We start from the raw sequence: 14,449 nt of genomic DNA on the forward strand, positions 1-14,449 counted from the left end.
TACGTACGATGGTAGGTGCTAGATGAATTTTGCCCCTCGACTAAGAACTGGAATGAAACACCTGGAGTAGTTGTCATTTCCAAGGCTTGCATTTCCTTTGGTATCAACTGGCTTTTGATTTACAGAGATTTTTTAATGGCTACTCTCAAAATGTTGAAGTTAAGTTTGTGTGTAGTATCTCCAGTCAGTTTGCCAGAAGGGGCAAAGCAGGAAGGCATGGTTTTTGGTGAAATGACCCCCACCATAGGTTTCAACACACATGAAAATCAAAATAATGGTATTCTCCCTATAGTTCACACGTATACATATATATATATGGATGAATTCCAGCAGTTCATTATTTGTTAGCTAAATTGACTGCTTCCTGTTTTAGTGTTAAATATTAAGAATGTATTGAGAAACTGAATGCTTGAATAACTTCAACATTTACATCATGTGGTAATACCATAAAAACAACAATGTTGTGAATTTGTTGTATAAGTAGCTACATCCTGCAATTCAAGTTTATATTGTTGGCCTCATTGGGGCAGTTTTGCCATAGAAAGTCTCAGGAAACCATTCTGAAAATGTCAAAAGTCTTGGAAAGACTCTCTCTATGTAAAATAACAAGGTCACCAACGCTCAATTTTACCCTTACTAGCCTTTTTCCCGACCGCATTCTAAACAGCAAGATAACCTAAAGGCCAGCATCAGCTATGGTATGTACACCAGCAGTTGGCTTGGCCCAAATCCTGCAAAGAGTGACATGGGTTTTAAGTAAATTAATACCTCATTTCACTGACACAATACATTACTTTAAATACATGCTTTGGCTTTTGCAGGACTGTTACCACAAGAGTGCTACATTTTGAGGATAAGGACTTTTACAGGGCTGCTTCTTGTGAGTGGGTTGTGTGGATGCTCCTGTACTGGCTCTTCCTCTATAAACTTTACTGGGATAATTTTGACAGATAGAAGTGTAGCTTTTTGTAACTGTGGTTTACTAAGAGTGCACCAAAAAAACTTGTCTCTAAAACCCAGTCCAGCCCTCTGATTACAGTAAATGGTCTTTTATTGCTTTATGTCTGCAAAAATCACTTCTCCAAGGCCAATGGAAAGTATGGAAAACAGACATTTTTTGACACTTAGGGAAAAACATAGCAACTCTAAACACAATTTTCTTTTAGCTCTTTGCATTGCCTTGTAATAATCCACCCCATGATTACTTAAAGGGGGATGTTATTGCCTATTTTAAATAGCATAAGCAGATACTTGAATCAGTTCAGCAATGCAGCCCTTTCAGATCTCTGGTATAACCATCAAGCAGTAAAGTACTTTAGATCGATTTCCAAATCCTGAATGCTGCACACAACCCTTTTGCTTGAGCTGTAACTGGGAGAAATTAATGGGTAACCAAACAAGTGATGCAGGGCATCACTTGCCATCCCTCATCCCCAGCCTATCACATATGACTGCACAACCACCAGCACAAGGTTTTTTTGCCCAAGAGAAGAGGAATTATGAGAGATTAAGGAGCAGGGGGCTTGGAGACTTCATATCCTAGGGGAACTACAAGACAGTGACTCCCCAAAGCAGCTATGGCTGCACAGACCCCAGCTTGAGCAAGGCTCAGCTCTGTTCCTGCCAGGTGACTTACACAGCAGCTGTTTACAGTAGTTAAGAAAGCAGCTGTGAGTCAGTCCTTCACTGGAATTGGTACTTGGGAGGAGAAAGTTGGAAAATAACTAGAGAGGCTCCAGGGATGAATGGGCAGGGAAAGCCCGTTCTCCTTCCAGAGGAGGTGTTGTGACAGGACAGCCCAGCTCCGTGGAGCTGGCAGGCAAACAGCCTGTGCCGAGGGGAAAAAAATAATAATAAGCATACTTTAAAAAAAAAAGTTGTATCCTATCTCCTAGGTCCCATCTGTGTATCTAAAATTAACATCTACTTCATTATCCCATGGGCATGTCAAGTGAGGGGAATGGGCTGCAGGAGAGGGGAGCTAGAAGGTTTTCCCATGCTGTTTGTTGAGCGACCTTTTTTTCAACAGGGCTGAGCTAAAAGGATGAACAGTACATTGCTGCAAGGAAAATACTAAAATTGAAATAAGACTGCTTGGAAGCTACTGAAACAGCACCCACTTCAAAGGTAATTTTTTTCTCACACCCAAGCTAAAGCGTTGGTTGAATCTAGGGATTTACCATCCTGTTTCTTGGTGTCAAATACTGATCCCATTGGGTCCACACTGTCATGGTGTGGAAAGGACAGGCCTGTTTGGGAATAAATCTTTTTGTATACATGCCTGTGATTGATTTTAGATGAAAGGGAATCCTTCAGACTGAGAATATGGAAATCCCACGTGTTACATGGATGCTAATCATACGGCATTTATATCTACATTTTTGTTCTGTGAGAAAGTCTCTCTGCCAAGTGTACCGTTGGCCCTTACAAAGATAAAAGACAGTTTCCAAGTAGCTGAAGGTTTAACTGTGTACTTGACAAGGATGCTCAGTGACATTATTTCAGCTATTCACAGGTATGCATACACAGATGCTCAAATGCCATATTGCACAAGGTTTTTACCTAAACACTGGCCTTCTAACAGCCAGTAGCCTTCAGTGCAGGAGCAGGTATAGCCGCCCTCAGTATTTATGCAGATCTGGGTGGGGTTACACTGGTGAGAATCTGAAGCGCACTCATCCACATCTGCAACACAGAAAGAGAGCAAGAAAATATTAGAAATGGCAACAACAAAAGATTGTTCACAGGGACTTGCACTGACAACATATACACTGGCTCCAAAGTGTGGTGGAATAGAAACGATGACCATAACCTGAAGTAGAATTCATAATAATAAATTTCTGAGGGCAGTGAGAACTGAGGGTGCTCATCAAACCTCTCCCTTCTGCAGATGACCCAGTGGCTTCCAGAGCTCCTCAAGAAAGGGATCACATTACCTTGAGCTTTTAATTACTTCCACATTTGCTTTGTCACTGAGCTGCAATTTCTGTGCTACAGGGCAGTGTTCAGCCCTAGGGAAAGGCTGCTAGAAGGGCTATATAACTCCTCTGTGGAGTAAGAGATGAACACAAGTGTGAAAGATGTACAAACACAACTCAGACATATAAAAAAAATTACTTCCTACCCCCACTGATGCAGATTATCTCATTGTAATTTTTCTGACAGAAGGTTCAACAAAAATCAACCTTTACCTGACAAAAAAAACCAAACCAACACAACAACAAAAAAACTGGCCTGGAATCAATTTCCTGACAATAAAACTCTTTCATTTTGTTTTTACCATCCTTACTGTTTTTAATGTATTTAGGTTTTTATTACAAACCCTTAGGATGTTTTTGTTGTGGGCTATTTTTTTCTTTTTCTTTTTTTTTTCCTTTTTTTTTTTTTTTTGTGAAGGAGGTGAATGCATTCCTACATTTACATAAACCAGGACCCTGGAACCTAACAGATTAAAAATGCCTTCAGAGTCAGAAGTTCAGTTTGAATACCTTCTTGCTCAATCTTTTCCCTGATGTTTCTGGCATCAGGTTTGCCTCTAGATGTCAGAAATGGAAATATGAAAAGATAAATTGTGTCATTTTTTCAGCCAAATCAGATTTCTATATTTTATTTATTGATACCTAAACTATTTTTTATCCCAGCATGCTGTGCACTGGCCTTTGCTGAAGTACTATATCATCCAAGCAATGCTACTCCCTTGATCCCCCCCTGATTCTTATGAACCCAGACTTTGTTGGGTCATGACTGAAAGTATCTCACAAACACACTGGGCTGGAGCAGGCAGCAGAGGGCAGGAATTACGTTTCAGTATCTGCCCCTGAGGCACCTAGCACAGCCAGTTGGCTGTAAAATACCAGCAGGCATGAAATAACTGATCCAATCTACCACAGCAGCATATCTAACATATTCAGATATATAAATAAATAAATACATGCATATTAGATATATGGAGAGAATCTACAGTTCGTATCTTGCAAACATCTGTACCAGAGCAATTTATGGTGAGTCAAAGCTGGTAAGATAACAAGAGTGGCACAGTTAGAGGTAATTAACTGTGTCAGAAATCAGTTCCCATGTATTTATTGGCCAGGTGAAGGTTGGCAAAATGGTGGGGGAAGTGGGAAAGGGGTAAGATAACAAGTCTAGACTATGTAGGTACATTGACATATTGTTCAGTTCAGCTATTGCTTCTGCAATTGGGCTAAAAAATCTGGATCCTCCCTTCACACATTGTATTACATATAATTGGTAGCATTTGAACGCAGATTTTATCTAACCATACATTTAATAAGAATGACATTAATGTTTTCTAAATGAAAAAGCTTACTAGTTGTCATGCTTATTGTTTTAGGAGTGGGACCTTGGGATCTGGCCAATTACGCTGTTTCTAGCCTACCCCAAGCTTAAAAAGGAGGTTTTCATTTTCCATGCTCCCTGCTTCCAGTAATATTAGTAGATGAAGCACAGTGGAGACAAAGCGAGGGTCAGGGTCTTACCACCACATATAGCAGCAATACTGTTCGAAGACTATAGATCCTCCACTCTCTGTGGTGCATCTTTCTTGCAGGGGTACAATATGCATCCTTCACCAAAAGCAACAGGTGGCTACGTGATTGGTTTTGTTCCTGAATCATCTTTGTAGTAGTTGCATGAACAGCAGTACAATCTCTCTGGAAAAATAAGGCATTGATCCTCTTTTCTTTGCTATCTACCAAGAAGATTTCTTTGCTTACTCCTAGTCTTCACCTTTTGTGGTGGTATTGGAGACATATTTCCATTTGACTGCAAAATTTTTTACAACAGAGCCTATCTGTGGAGTTCCTGCTGTCCCTAGAAAACCCGGTCAACGTGAAGTTGTCTATGCAGAACACCTGGACTCCGCACATTTTACACTGAATAATACCTCCCTGACTTCATTAATGAAGTTTCATGCAACCAACAGGTATAAACAGCTTTACTGGTAGCATCAAATCCTTTTGTTTGGGCCTGAGCGCACACACCCAGTTCTATATTAGTTGTGTCTGGCTTTCTCTAAGATTGCCCCTTACCATGATGCACCATTAAACTCTGACAGACCCAGCCAATGCAACCAAATCAATTATTTTTGGCAAGCAGCCTTCTCAGTTCAAGCAGGTAGTATAATCCCAGACTGCCTACCAGGTGTTATTTACATTATATGGGATCACTAAGTGAATATTTGCACACTGAGAAAAATGACGGTGCAACAATTGGCTAACCATTAGGTATCCTCCTGAAGAATATCAAAGCTGGGAGGCAGAGGGTGCCTTGCCCAGTCCATTTACACAGTGCAGCATAGAGTGAGAACTGGTGTGGTTGGTAAAGTCGACAGTAGACACTTGACAGGGAAAGGAAAATAAAAACCCCAAATTATTTCCACTAGGGAGAATAAAATTTTGAGATGTTGTTGATAATGGATTCACTAGACTTAAGTGCCTATAGCAACTATATCAAAACACTCCCAGGGCATTTTTGATTGAGCGGAAAATTGCAAGCGGAAACAATCTGACAGCTAGTCAATAATGTGTAAATCATTTCTTATTCTGGTTGCACAGCTTATTTCTGTCCCATCCAAACATAAATCTTAAGTATGTTCATGCCCTGTGAATATCACTTCAAATCTCATTTGTACCACCTCTGCCCTTGTGATGGGTCATACACAAGACTAGAGTAAAACTGTGGTGCTAAATGTACATGATACTAAATTGTCAGTTGTTTTGTAGGCTCAAAGCAGATAAGACAAATTCAGAGAATAAAAAATTGTAAGGACTACTCAATACAAGGATAGAATATGTGGCTAACAAGACCCTGAGATGCAGTTTTCTGAAGCCTGGAAAAATGCCTTTGACCCAGCATAACTTGTGTTGCAGGTCTTCACCATAGAAAGACCTACAGCAATGAGTTGTCTGACCTCCAAAGTAAAGTCTAATCAGCTGGAGAGCAGAAGAGTTACTAAAGTGAAGCAAGCTAGCAAGAAACCCTAGAAACACCACTGCCCCCCATTCAGGGTGTTAATAGATTGTGATATTTGATTATTTCAGCAGCAATACCACAGAAGCATCAGATGGTGTCACCCATCACTGATATCCAAGGATTGTTTTCATTATACTGCACCTGCTTTTTAGCACCTTTCATCGCCAAGATCCTTAGAAAACATTACTTGCATCCCACAAGCAAGTCTAGGTTTTACTCATAGTTAGTGTTATTGAATACCTCTTCTGTGATTTTGGCTGGATTACTCAGTATGTGGCTACAAGAAGAATTGCCATGAGGTGAACTAGGAAGCAGATATAAATTAGATCTGTCCTCGGTAAAAACAAAGGTGCCTAGTAGTTGCTACAAAGGACAAGGAACTAGCATGGTGGCAGTGAGCACACTGTAACTCAGGTGCTGAGAATTTACCCCGTGGGGACTCATCCTTGCCCTTCATCTTCCACTGCCCTGATTTCTATTTGAAAATGTGGATTACAGAATCTCTGCAGTCTGATGTGTTCATAGCCCCAAGCTCTCTAGACCCTGTTGCTTACTAACCAGGGATTTGAAGGGATTTTCCTCTTTCTGAAAAATATATTTCTACTAAAGTTTAAAACTCAGTGCTGGTTCTACAGCACCTCTTCTCTTCTGTTTGCACACCAAGCCTGTTTTCCCTTGCTCCGTGTCGGCTTAAAATCAGGACCTCTCTGTTCAGTATCTAAAACTGTTCAGGGCAGGGCCTGTCCTCTTATATACAGAGCCAGTTCACAATTAGTCCGTTTTCATTTGAAGCCATCCTATCCTAATACAGGTGAAACTATACTACGAAACCCTGCAATATCCAGCACGGTGATAAATACCAGTGCCCCAGGAAATTCAAGACTAAGGAATTAAAGGACTAGCCTGTGACCACTCAACAAGACAGAAGCAAGAACAGGTCACAGACTTTTATGACTTGTAGTCTTTCTGTAGCCCAATACAACCTGCTCCTGTTATGTGAACACTTAAAGATACAACTTTTTCAGAAATATTGTGCAGCCTCTACATTGGCAAATGACATCTTAAGTAAAAGATAAACCACCATTCTGAAACAATTTTGTTCTACTCGGAGACCTCAGAGGCATCAAGGGCTCTTTCAACTAAACCCACAATGTTACTGTTCTACCCCACCAATGGTGCATTGAACCTCAAAGTTTCCAGTAGTTACTGAAACAGAGAAAAAACTATTGACACAGTCAGCAGCAAATTGAAAGATTTATCTAGCTACTACACCTCTTCTTACCCTTACTGTTGCTGTGGAATTACATATGAAAACAAGAGGATGTTAAAGATCGTTATACCTAATCATTTGGAGTAAGTCAAAATTTTCCCAAGAGACTCGTGACTCTGGGTGACTCCTTAGAGGTTCCTGATTTTGAGAGAGCAGCCATTCAGCACTTAAACACATACTAGAGAACCAAGGCAGGGCAGGATGGATCCCTGTTCAAAACTTCTCTTGCCAAGGAGTGCTTGGCCAACGCTGGCCCTGGATGTCTTGGCTCTTGATTATGCTGCTGTGTGCTATCAAATTAGCAGTCATCTATATTCTCTTATCCATCCTTTCCGTTGTTGTGTTCACATTACTGCTCCCACAGCTAGTTCCAAGGGCAGAAGTTAGGGCAGAAGTTTGGGAAGAAGTCCAGACTGAAACTTAGATTTGATCTGAAGTGGGAATAATTAACTTTGTTACTTCCCAACTGAATCCTGAGAGCAACCCCACAGCCCATCCAGACCACTGCTCTCTGCCTCCTAAGAAATACCACCTAGAATGAATACAGGAGCCTCACGGCTTGAGGTCATGAGTTTTAAATACCTTTGGTTTACTGACTGAATAAGAGAATAGGTAGGCAGCATCTCCTTATACATTTGTCAGGAAGCCCTTGCTGCAAGAGTCTGAGCCGGAATACTACAAAATTAACCACACCCCTCTCCCTTAGCACACTGTGTCTGCCTTAAAAATTTATGGCTGTGGTGGATGGGTCTAGCAACCCTGGGGTGTGATGTTCTGTTTACTTGACATTTTGACAGAGGTGAGGTGGCTGGGCTAATGGGGCCTGGGGATTGGAAGGGTGGAGAAAGATGTGTTTTTTTTTTATTTCTGGCTGACTGGCTGCCTTTTGTGGGATGTGATGTGCTGATGCTTTGTTTTTATTGGTACCAATTGTATTTTTAATGGATGGCAGGAAGCCTGGTGAGTGGATAGATATCATTTACAATGTCAAAAAAATAAATGTACTAATTGTGTTTAGCATGCAAATTACTGGATTTGTGTTTTATTATCTGTAAAAGCTAGCAGTAATCTTCATGGATTCTTTAGAATTTAGCCACATCGTAGAATGATGAATGAAATTTTTAGTTCATTGCCCATACATTTTTAAAAGCTGAAATAGTTTAAAAGCCATGCATACAAAAAAACAGGGCAGCATATTAATATAATCAGAAAGAAAACCTAGATGTCAAACTGCAGCATAACAACACATCTCACCAGGGATACTAATTCTATCAGAAGACGTAGTGATGTTTTATACTGACTCATGTCCACAAAGAATGCAGGACTGAGTCCACTCTCATTTGTATAAATAATATCAAAGAAACTGCAGCATAAAAAGAAAAACAATATTCTAATCTGTTGAATTAAGACCAGACGTATTCAATATTGCTCAAACAAAAGAGGCTAAAACTAGGAGACTAGAAATCTCAAGAGAGAATCATAACTGTGGAATCATGCTGTGAGTGTCTACAGGATCCTGAGGATCTGGGTTTGGTCAACTGTTTTCCACATTTGGGATAAAATGCAGATGATCACAAGCTAGTGGATTTACTAACCAAGAAGTGAACAGAACTCTTATATAGAAGTAATTTGCTAGGTATGGTGGGCACATTTGAAAGTGCTTTTCAAGGCAGATGAATGCAAGGTCAAATCAAGAGCAAAAAATATTGGTCATGAAAATAACTCTGGGGTCATTAAAGATAATACTTGAACATGAACTTTTCCTGACACAGTGTTGCTGAAAGGACAAGCATAAACATGAGAACACTGAGTAGACACAGGAAATTGCTCTTACCACTGTATATTGCATTAGTAAAATAATTACTGAAATACATTTCTGGTGTCAACATTTCAAAAAGTGATATTGCAAAGAGATCAGGAAACCTCCAAAGAGTAATTCCAAGTCACAAAAATTTGTGTTAGAGAAAAATAATGCTCTAATAATATATTTAAGAAAATGTTCAAGTTGTATTTGCCAGTGATCTCTATACATCTTCATGGAAACAAAGTTTTTAGCTGGAGATGGTCACTAAAGCTAACAAAAGACAATGGGATGAAATTCAGTGTTTAGGAGACAAATTCAAAATAAAAATAAGGCACAAACTTTAGTACTACTACTGATTACTTTAGGGCCTTATACCTAAGAGTATTTCTTATTTGGAATATGCTGTAGCAAAAAACTGTGCTTGGAACACCAGTTGCTGGGTAAGGTTCTATGGCATGTGTCACAAAAAAATACAGAATATATGGTCAAAGTGCTGCCTTAAAGTCTTCATTGAATGATTTAACATCATTCAACATTTCATTATTTTTATCTATATCCATAACAAACACATCAGAGATTTTCTGCTTACCTTACATCTCTTTTCATTTCCCAGGCCATTAGGAGATCTATCGTGGCCAGTGAAACTACTGAAAATGAGGACAGGAATTTGTAAAGTTCTTCCAAGTAATTTCTCCTTTGCAAAGATTTAAATGTACTCACATGCCACTTTTTATTTATTGTTTGTACTTTTATCAATAAATTAGAATTTTAGTGAGAAATATTGTACCTCTAATGTTTGTAGTAACTGCAGAAAAATTATGGAAAACTTAGAAAATGCTGATAACATTCTTATGCTAGAAGATGTTGAGTCATCAGCCTATGGATGCTGGGCATGACAACCACCTTCCTTTCATGACACGTAGAATGATTGCATCTTCATGAAGCATGACGCAAGATAAAGAGGAAGAATCCAAGATATTACCACAACCTATTGAATCAAAGAACCCAGAGAGGACTAAACTGCAGATTAGGGGAAGTGGATGTTCAGGAAGTAGATTGTTTGGCAAGTCAAATGACTTTAAGAGGTGGAAAACCAGTGGAGAAAGCCAGCGGACAAAAGAATAAGGAGCAGAAGTGCTTAGGAACTGGACCCACATGCTCGCTGGAAGATGAGGTTCAAAAATTGTAAGCAAAGACACTGTTTGCCTTTCTTCTGCTCAGAAGAACAGGACTTTTTGAATAAAAAGGACTTCATGCATTAAAGAATCCAGAAGGAAACACAGTCCTTAAGATCAGCTCATCAGTGCAGACACAATATCAGACTCCTTCAGGAAAAGACTTTCCTAACAAAAAACTATTTTTAAAAGGAAAAAAAGTTACATAAATATATTGATGAGTTTCATTTCGGTACTTATGAGCATGTGGTTATATAACACATGGCAGAGTAAAAGCTTACCAAAGAAGCTCCATCCCAAGGAGCTGATTTGCACCTGCCACTACAGGAACAAGGAAGACTACTGCCTTGTTACGTCCATCCACTGGTGTTGAAAGTGGTGGGATTTGTGACTATGCTTATCTGTCCACAGGCATGATCCATGCTCCGGGTGCTGTGACCATTCCACTCCCTCCATGACAGCTCCTTTCCCTGTTGGCTGGCAAGGTGATAATGCACCTACCAGAGAGCTATCATGGAGGGACATGGACTTACCATCTCTGAGCTAGAACCACATTCTTGAAGACTTTGGCGATTAGAAGGGAAACTTTGCTTGGACTCTATATTCAAGAGGGAAGCCAATGTGGACAGCAGATTTCCAAGACGATATGCTTTTGGCAATGTGCGCTGTTTCGCAGATGGACTGTTACATTTTGTTCTATTTGGAACATATTTAGCATGCATGACTTCCTTTCTTAAGTAACGAATTCTGATAATCGTGCCACAAATTTCTGTGGGTCACAGTAGTAGCTGTGGTTGTGTTTCCTTCTTTTGATCAACCGTTGACAAAAATAGGTAAGTTTTTGCCATCATGATTACATGAGAGCCATTAGCACCACGGGGTTCAACACAGTAAGGGTGAAGATTAATTTAACTGTTGTGGGAGCACAGGCCTTGCAGATCAAAAAAAGTTTGCCACGGGAAGTCGTCTTTGCCCTTCTAGTAGGAGGTGTGGGTGATTTTGGGGCCTTACTTCTTTATTTTATTCTGTCTGTGTTTTAGTCCTGCTGTTGTATCATCACAAGCACAGGAGCTCACCCTGTTCTCGAGATGCAAAGTTCTTCCAGAGACGCTCAACGCTGCTATCTCATTCCAGAATCTCTGTCTGCTCAAACACTGAAGCTCATTCAGTCATTTATAACCCTCAGGGCTCCATTTTTAAATAATACAAATATTGGACGCCTATTTTTTATAGGAATAATTGCAAGCCAGGACTAAACATCCGAGCTCAGTAACATGGGTATCCGTTCCAAGATTACTTGGAACAGACACTTTCCCCAAACTTCTCCCCCATTCCTTATTTGGACACTGAGAAATAATTTCCTCAGTAGTAGATTTTTACTCAGTGAAATCACATGTTTTCTCAAAACTTTTTTTTCTCAAGATAATTATATTTGATAAGAAAAGGGGAGAAATAACAATGCCACATTCCTAAAGTGCAGACTGAAGCCAAATTCAAACTGCTGCTGTGTGGGGTCAGTGGTTTTTTCCAAGGATGACTGACCCTGCTGAGCTTGGACACAATCCAAGACAACTCCTTAAACACCTGTTTAATTGCATAATGCAGTGTCTGAGGACTGGCCATTGATTGCTGAATTAATTTTCTATCTGCATCCTATACCCATTATGTTATTGGTTGATTGCTAAACAAGGATTAAAGTGTTTTTTCACATAGATGGTCAGCCTGGAAGTAGATACTAAATAGTGTGAGGCACAAATCTGTAATGTTGCTCCTTCTGCCTGGTATGAAAATTGCTCAACATGTGTCACAGGTTCTAGATTTCCTGCCAGCTATCTGAGCCTTTCCTTAGCTAGCACACTTTTAACATTTCTCAAAGATGATAAACAACAGCTAAACTGTGAAGGGACTTTGCTCTCTGAGCACAGCTCTAGTCTTGCTTTTGTGACTGAGATTTACAGGACAGCCATGCAGATAAGTGCATAGCAAGGCGACAAAAGGGGCAGCAGTCTCTTCCCCTGCTGCTCAGAACAGACCTGTGTGTGGTTCATACACTTGGCAGCACCTGCATGACCACAGCTCCTCGGTCCCACCAATTACCAGGGCTCCCTGTTGGTACAAGATCACACTGGTTCTGTGGACAGTGTCCTGTGAGAGCTTTTGCACAAATGCACAGCCTGCATGTTAATGATGGGAAAAGAAATGAGACAAACTACTGATTTCAGTTAAGGGCTTTGCTTAAACGTGGAAACTCCATGGACTGGAGCATAACCCTACTCTCTGGAGCTATGATTTCCTGTTGCAGGTTCTGCAAAACTTATGAAATCCATGGTCAATGCATGTGACCTGTGAATCTCAGTTATTTCCCCACTGCACTTACACTATTCCAAGTAGCTGTGGTACAGCAGAACAAGAGTGACCCAAGTACCCCCCTGGAGTGCGGTAGAGATGTGTTAGCATCCCACTGATGACGCTGACCCTGCTGAATTAGGAGGTACCAAGCAGTTGCTGCTCAACATAGTTTTGCCTTCATCAGCAGGAAACATATTTTTCAGCTGAATAAATGGAGCCTTACTCTTGTATTACCTCTTTCTCAAAATTACCTCTTTTGTATGCCCATATGCTACACTGAGATATGGGTGGTGAGAAGAGCCAGTGAGCACTTACTGAAAATACTCCCAGCTGCTGGGAGGTTGTGAGTGGCACTTTCTGTTGCAATGGAAACCAAAAAGATGTGCAGTCAGAGCGAGGAAATGCACACTAAGAAATTAAACCATACTTCTAGCAAAAGGTCCTTACAGTTCTCCCTTTGCTGCATGATATAAAACAGTCTCATGCAAGAACCTCTAGAGAAGGCTTATAAAATATCACAGGGGAGGAGTAGAACCGTTAACACCGAAAAAGTGAATTTTCTATGGCTGAATTGTATATTTCTCTGCAATTCTATGGGATAGTTTAAAAAGGCCCTGTAAATAATAAATATATTAAAAATATAGGAGTTTAAAGCACTATTTATAAAGCTTTTAAACATGTCTGTGAAATCTTATTGGCTTCTCCTCCAATAAATTCTTTCAAAGGCTTTTGTGTTAGGGTAGAGAGCATGAGAGAACTAAAAGAGAACTGCTATTCCCACTTCTGCTCCCCAGGGAGCTTTGAGAAATCACTAGCACAAATAGTCCAGCCAGATGGTTTAGCCAATTGGTGGTCAGTTTACATTTCCTCTAATAAGTGAACTTCTTGACCGTACATTTTAACTGAGTCATTAAGAGCTCCTTTTCCAAGTGTTTTGGCAGGCTAAAGAGATCTGAGACTGTGAAAAGACCACAATAACTAGTAAAGAAGAGAACAGCCCTACTTTTGATATGGCAGAAGAAATTGATCCAAACGGATCCAGAAATTAAAGCCTCAATGAAAACAAAGGGATCCAAATATCCACCTGCAGGATATAACAGAAACTTCTATTGGAAGGGTTGCTTTGGACGTGTGACATGGCAGAAGATTTAACCAGTGCTTAAGCATGTTGTGCAAACAACTGTGGCAGTGAAGTATTGGAGACCAGAAAATACAAGAGAGATTCTAGGTGTGCAATATGTACATATCCCTAAAGAGAATTCAATATGGATTCTCTAGTCACTCTCACAAGATACCTTGAATATACACAAAGCAAGAGGACCCCATGCATGTGTATAAACAAGGGATCTCCTTTATGGGAAACTGCAATAGTAAATATGAGATTCATCACTAATCTCTCACAAAGCTTCAGCAATCATCACCAGCATCTCATTCAGGAATGGTGTGGATTCAAAGCTGCTCAGCTTGAGAATGCAAGGAGGCTCCAGCCAGAGGTGGCAGACCTGTAGATTGCCTCATATCACTTGAACTGTGTGAGTGAAACACACATTGCAATAGTGACTACATTGCTTTTTCTTCCTCCAAGAATCTAAGTCCCTATTCCCAGAGCCTAGCTGATAAAACCAGGGGAAAGAGCCTGGCTGCACCAACAGTGCTTGCAGACCATGGTCTGGACAGTGAGGCAGTTTTATACTTGCTTTAGAGGCTCTGTAGAGCTGACCAGTTATACATGACTCAACATTCACATCACTAGTCCACTCAAGCATAGCCACAAGGACTTCAGGCAGTGGGAGTTAGAAGCCCTTCTTAGGAAGGGAGAGTTTCAGATCTCTGCCCATGCCAGCAACCCTTGCCAGCTGC

General features: G+C 40.4%; 1 protein-coding gene across 1 annotated transcript in view; it reads right to left on the reverse strand.

The window, feature by feature from the left end:
* The window catches only part of FBLN5 (fibulin 5), a 46,761-nt gene that overhangs the window by 10,844 nt on the left and 21,468 nt on the right, over nt 1-14,449 (reverse strand). The window contains exon 5 of the mRNA XM_009507425.2: nt 2,563-2,685. Within this exon, the coding sequence (XP_009505720.1) occupies nt 2,563-2,685 (123 nt within the window). The remainder of the gene's footprint in view (nt 1-2,562; nt 2,686-14,449) is intronic.

The sequence above is a fragment of the Phalacrocorax carbo genome, chromosome 9 (genome assembly GCF_963921805.1).
Source record: "Phalacrocorax carbo chromosome 9, bPhaCar2.1, whole genome shotgun sequence".
Classification (NCBI taxonomy): Eukaryota; Metazoa; Chordata; class Aves; order Suliformes; family Phalacrocoracidae; genus Phalacrocorax; species Phalacrocorax carbo.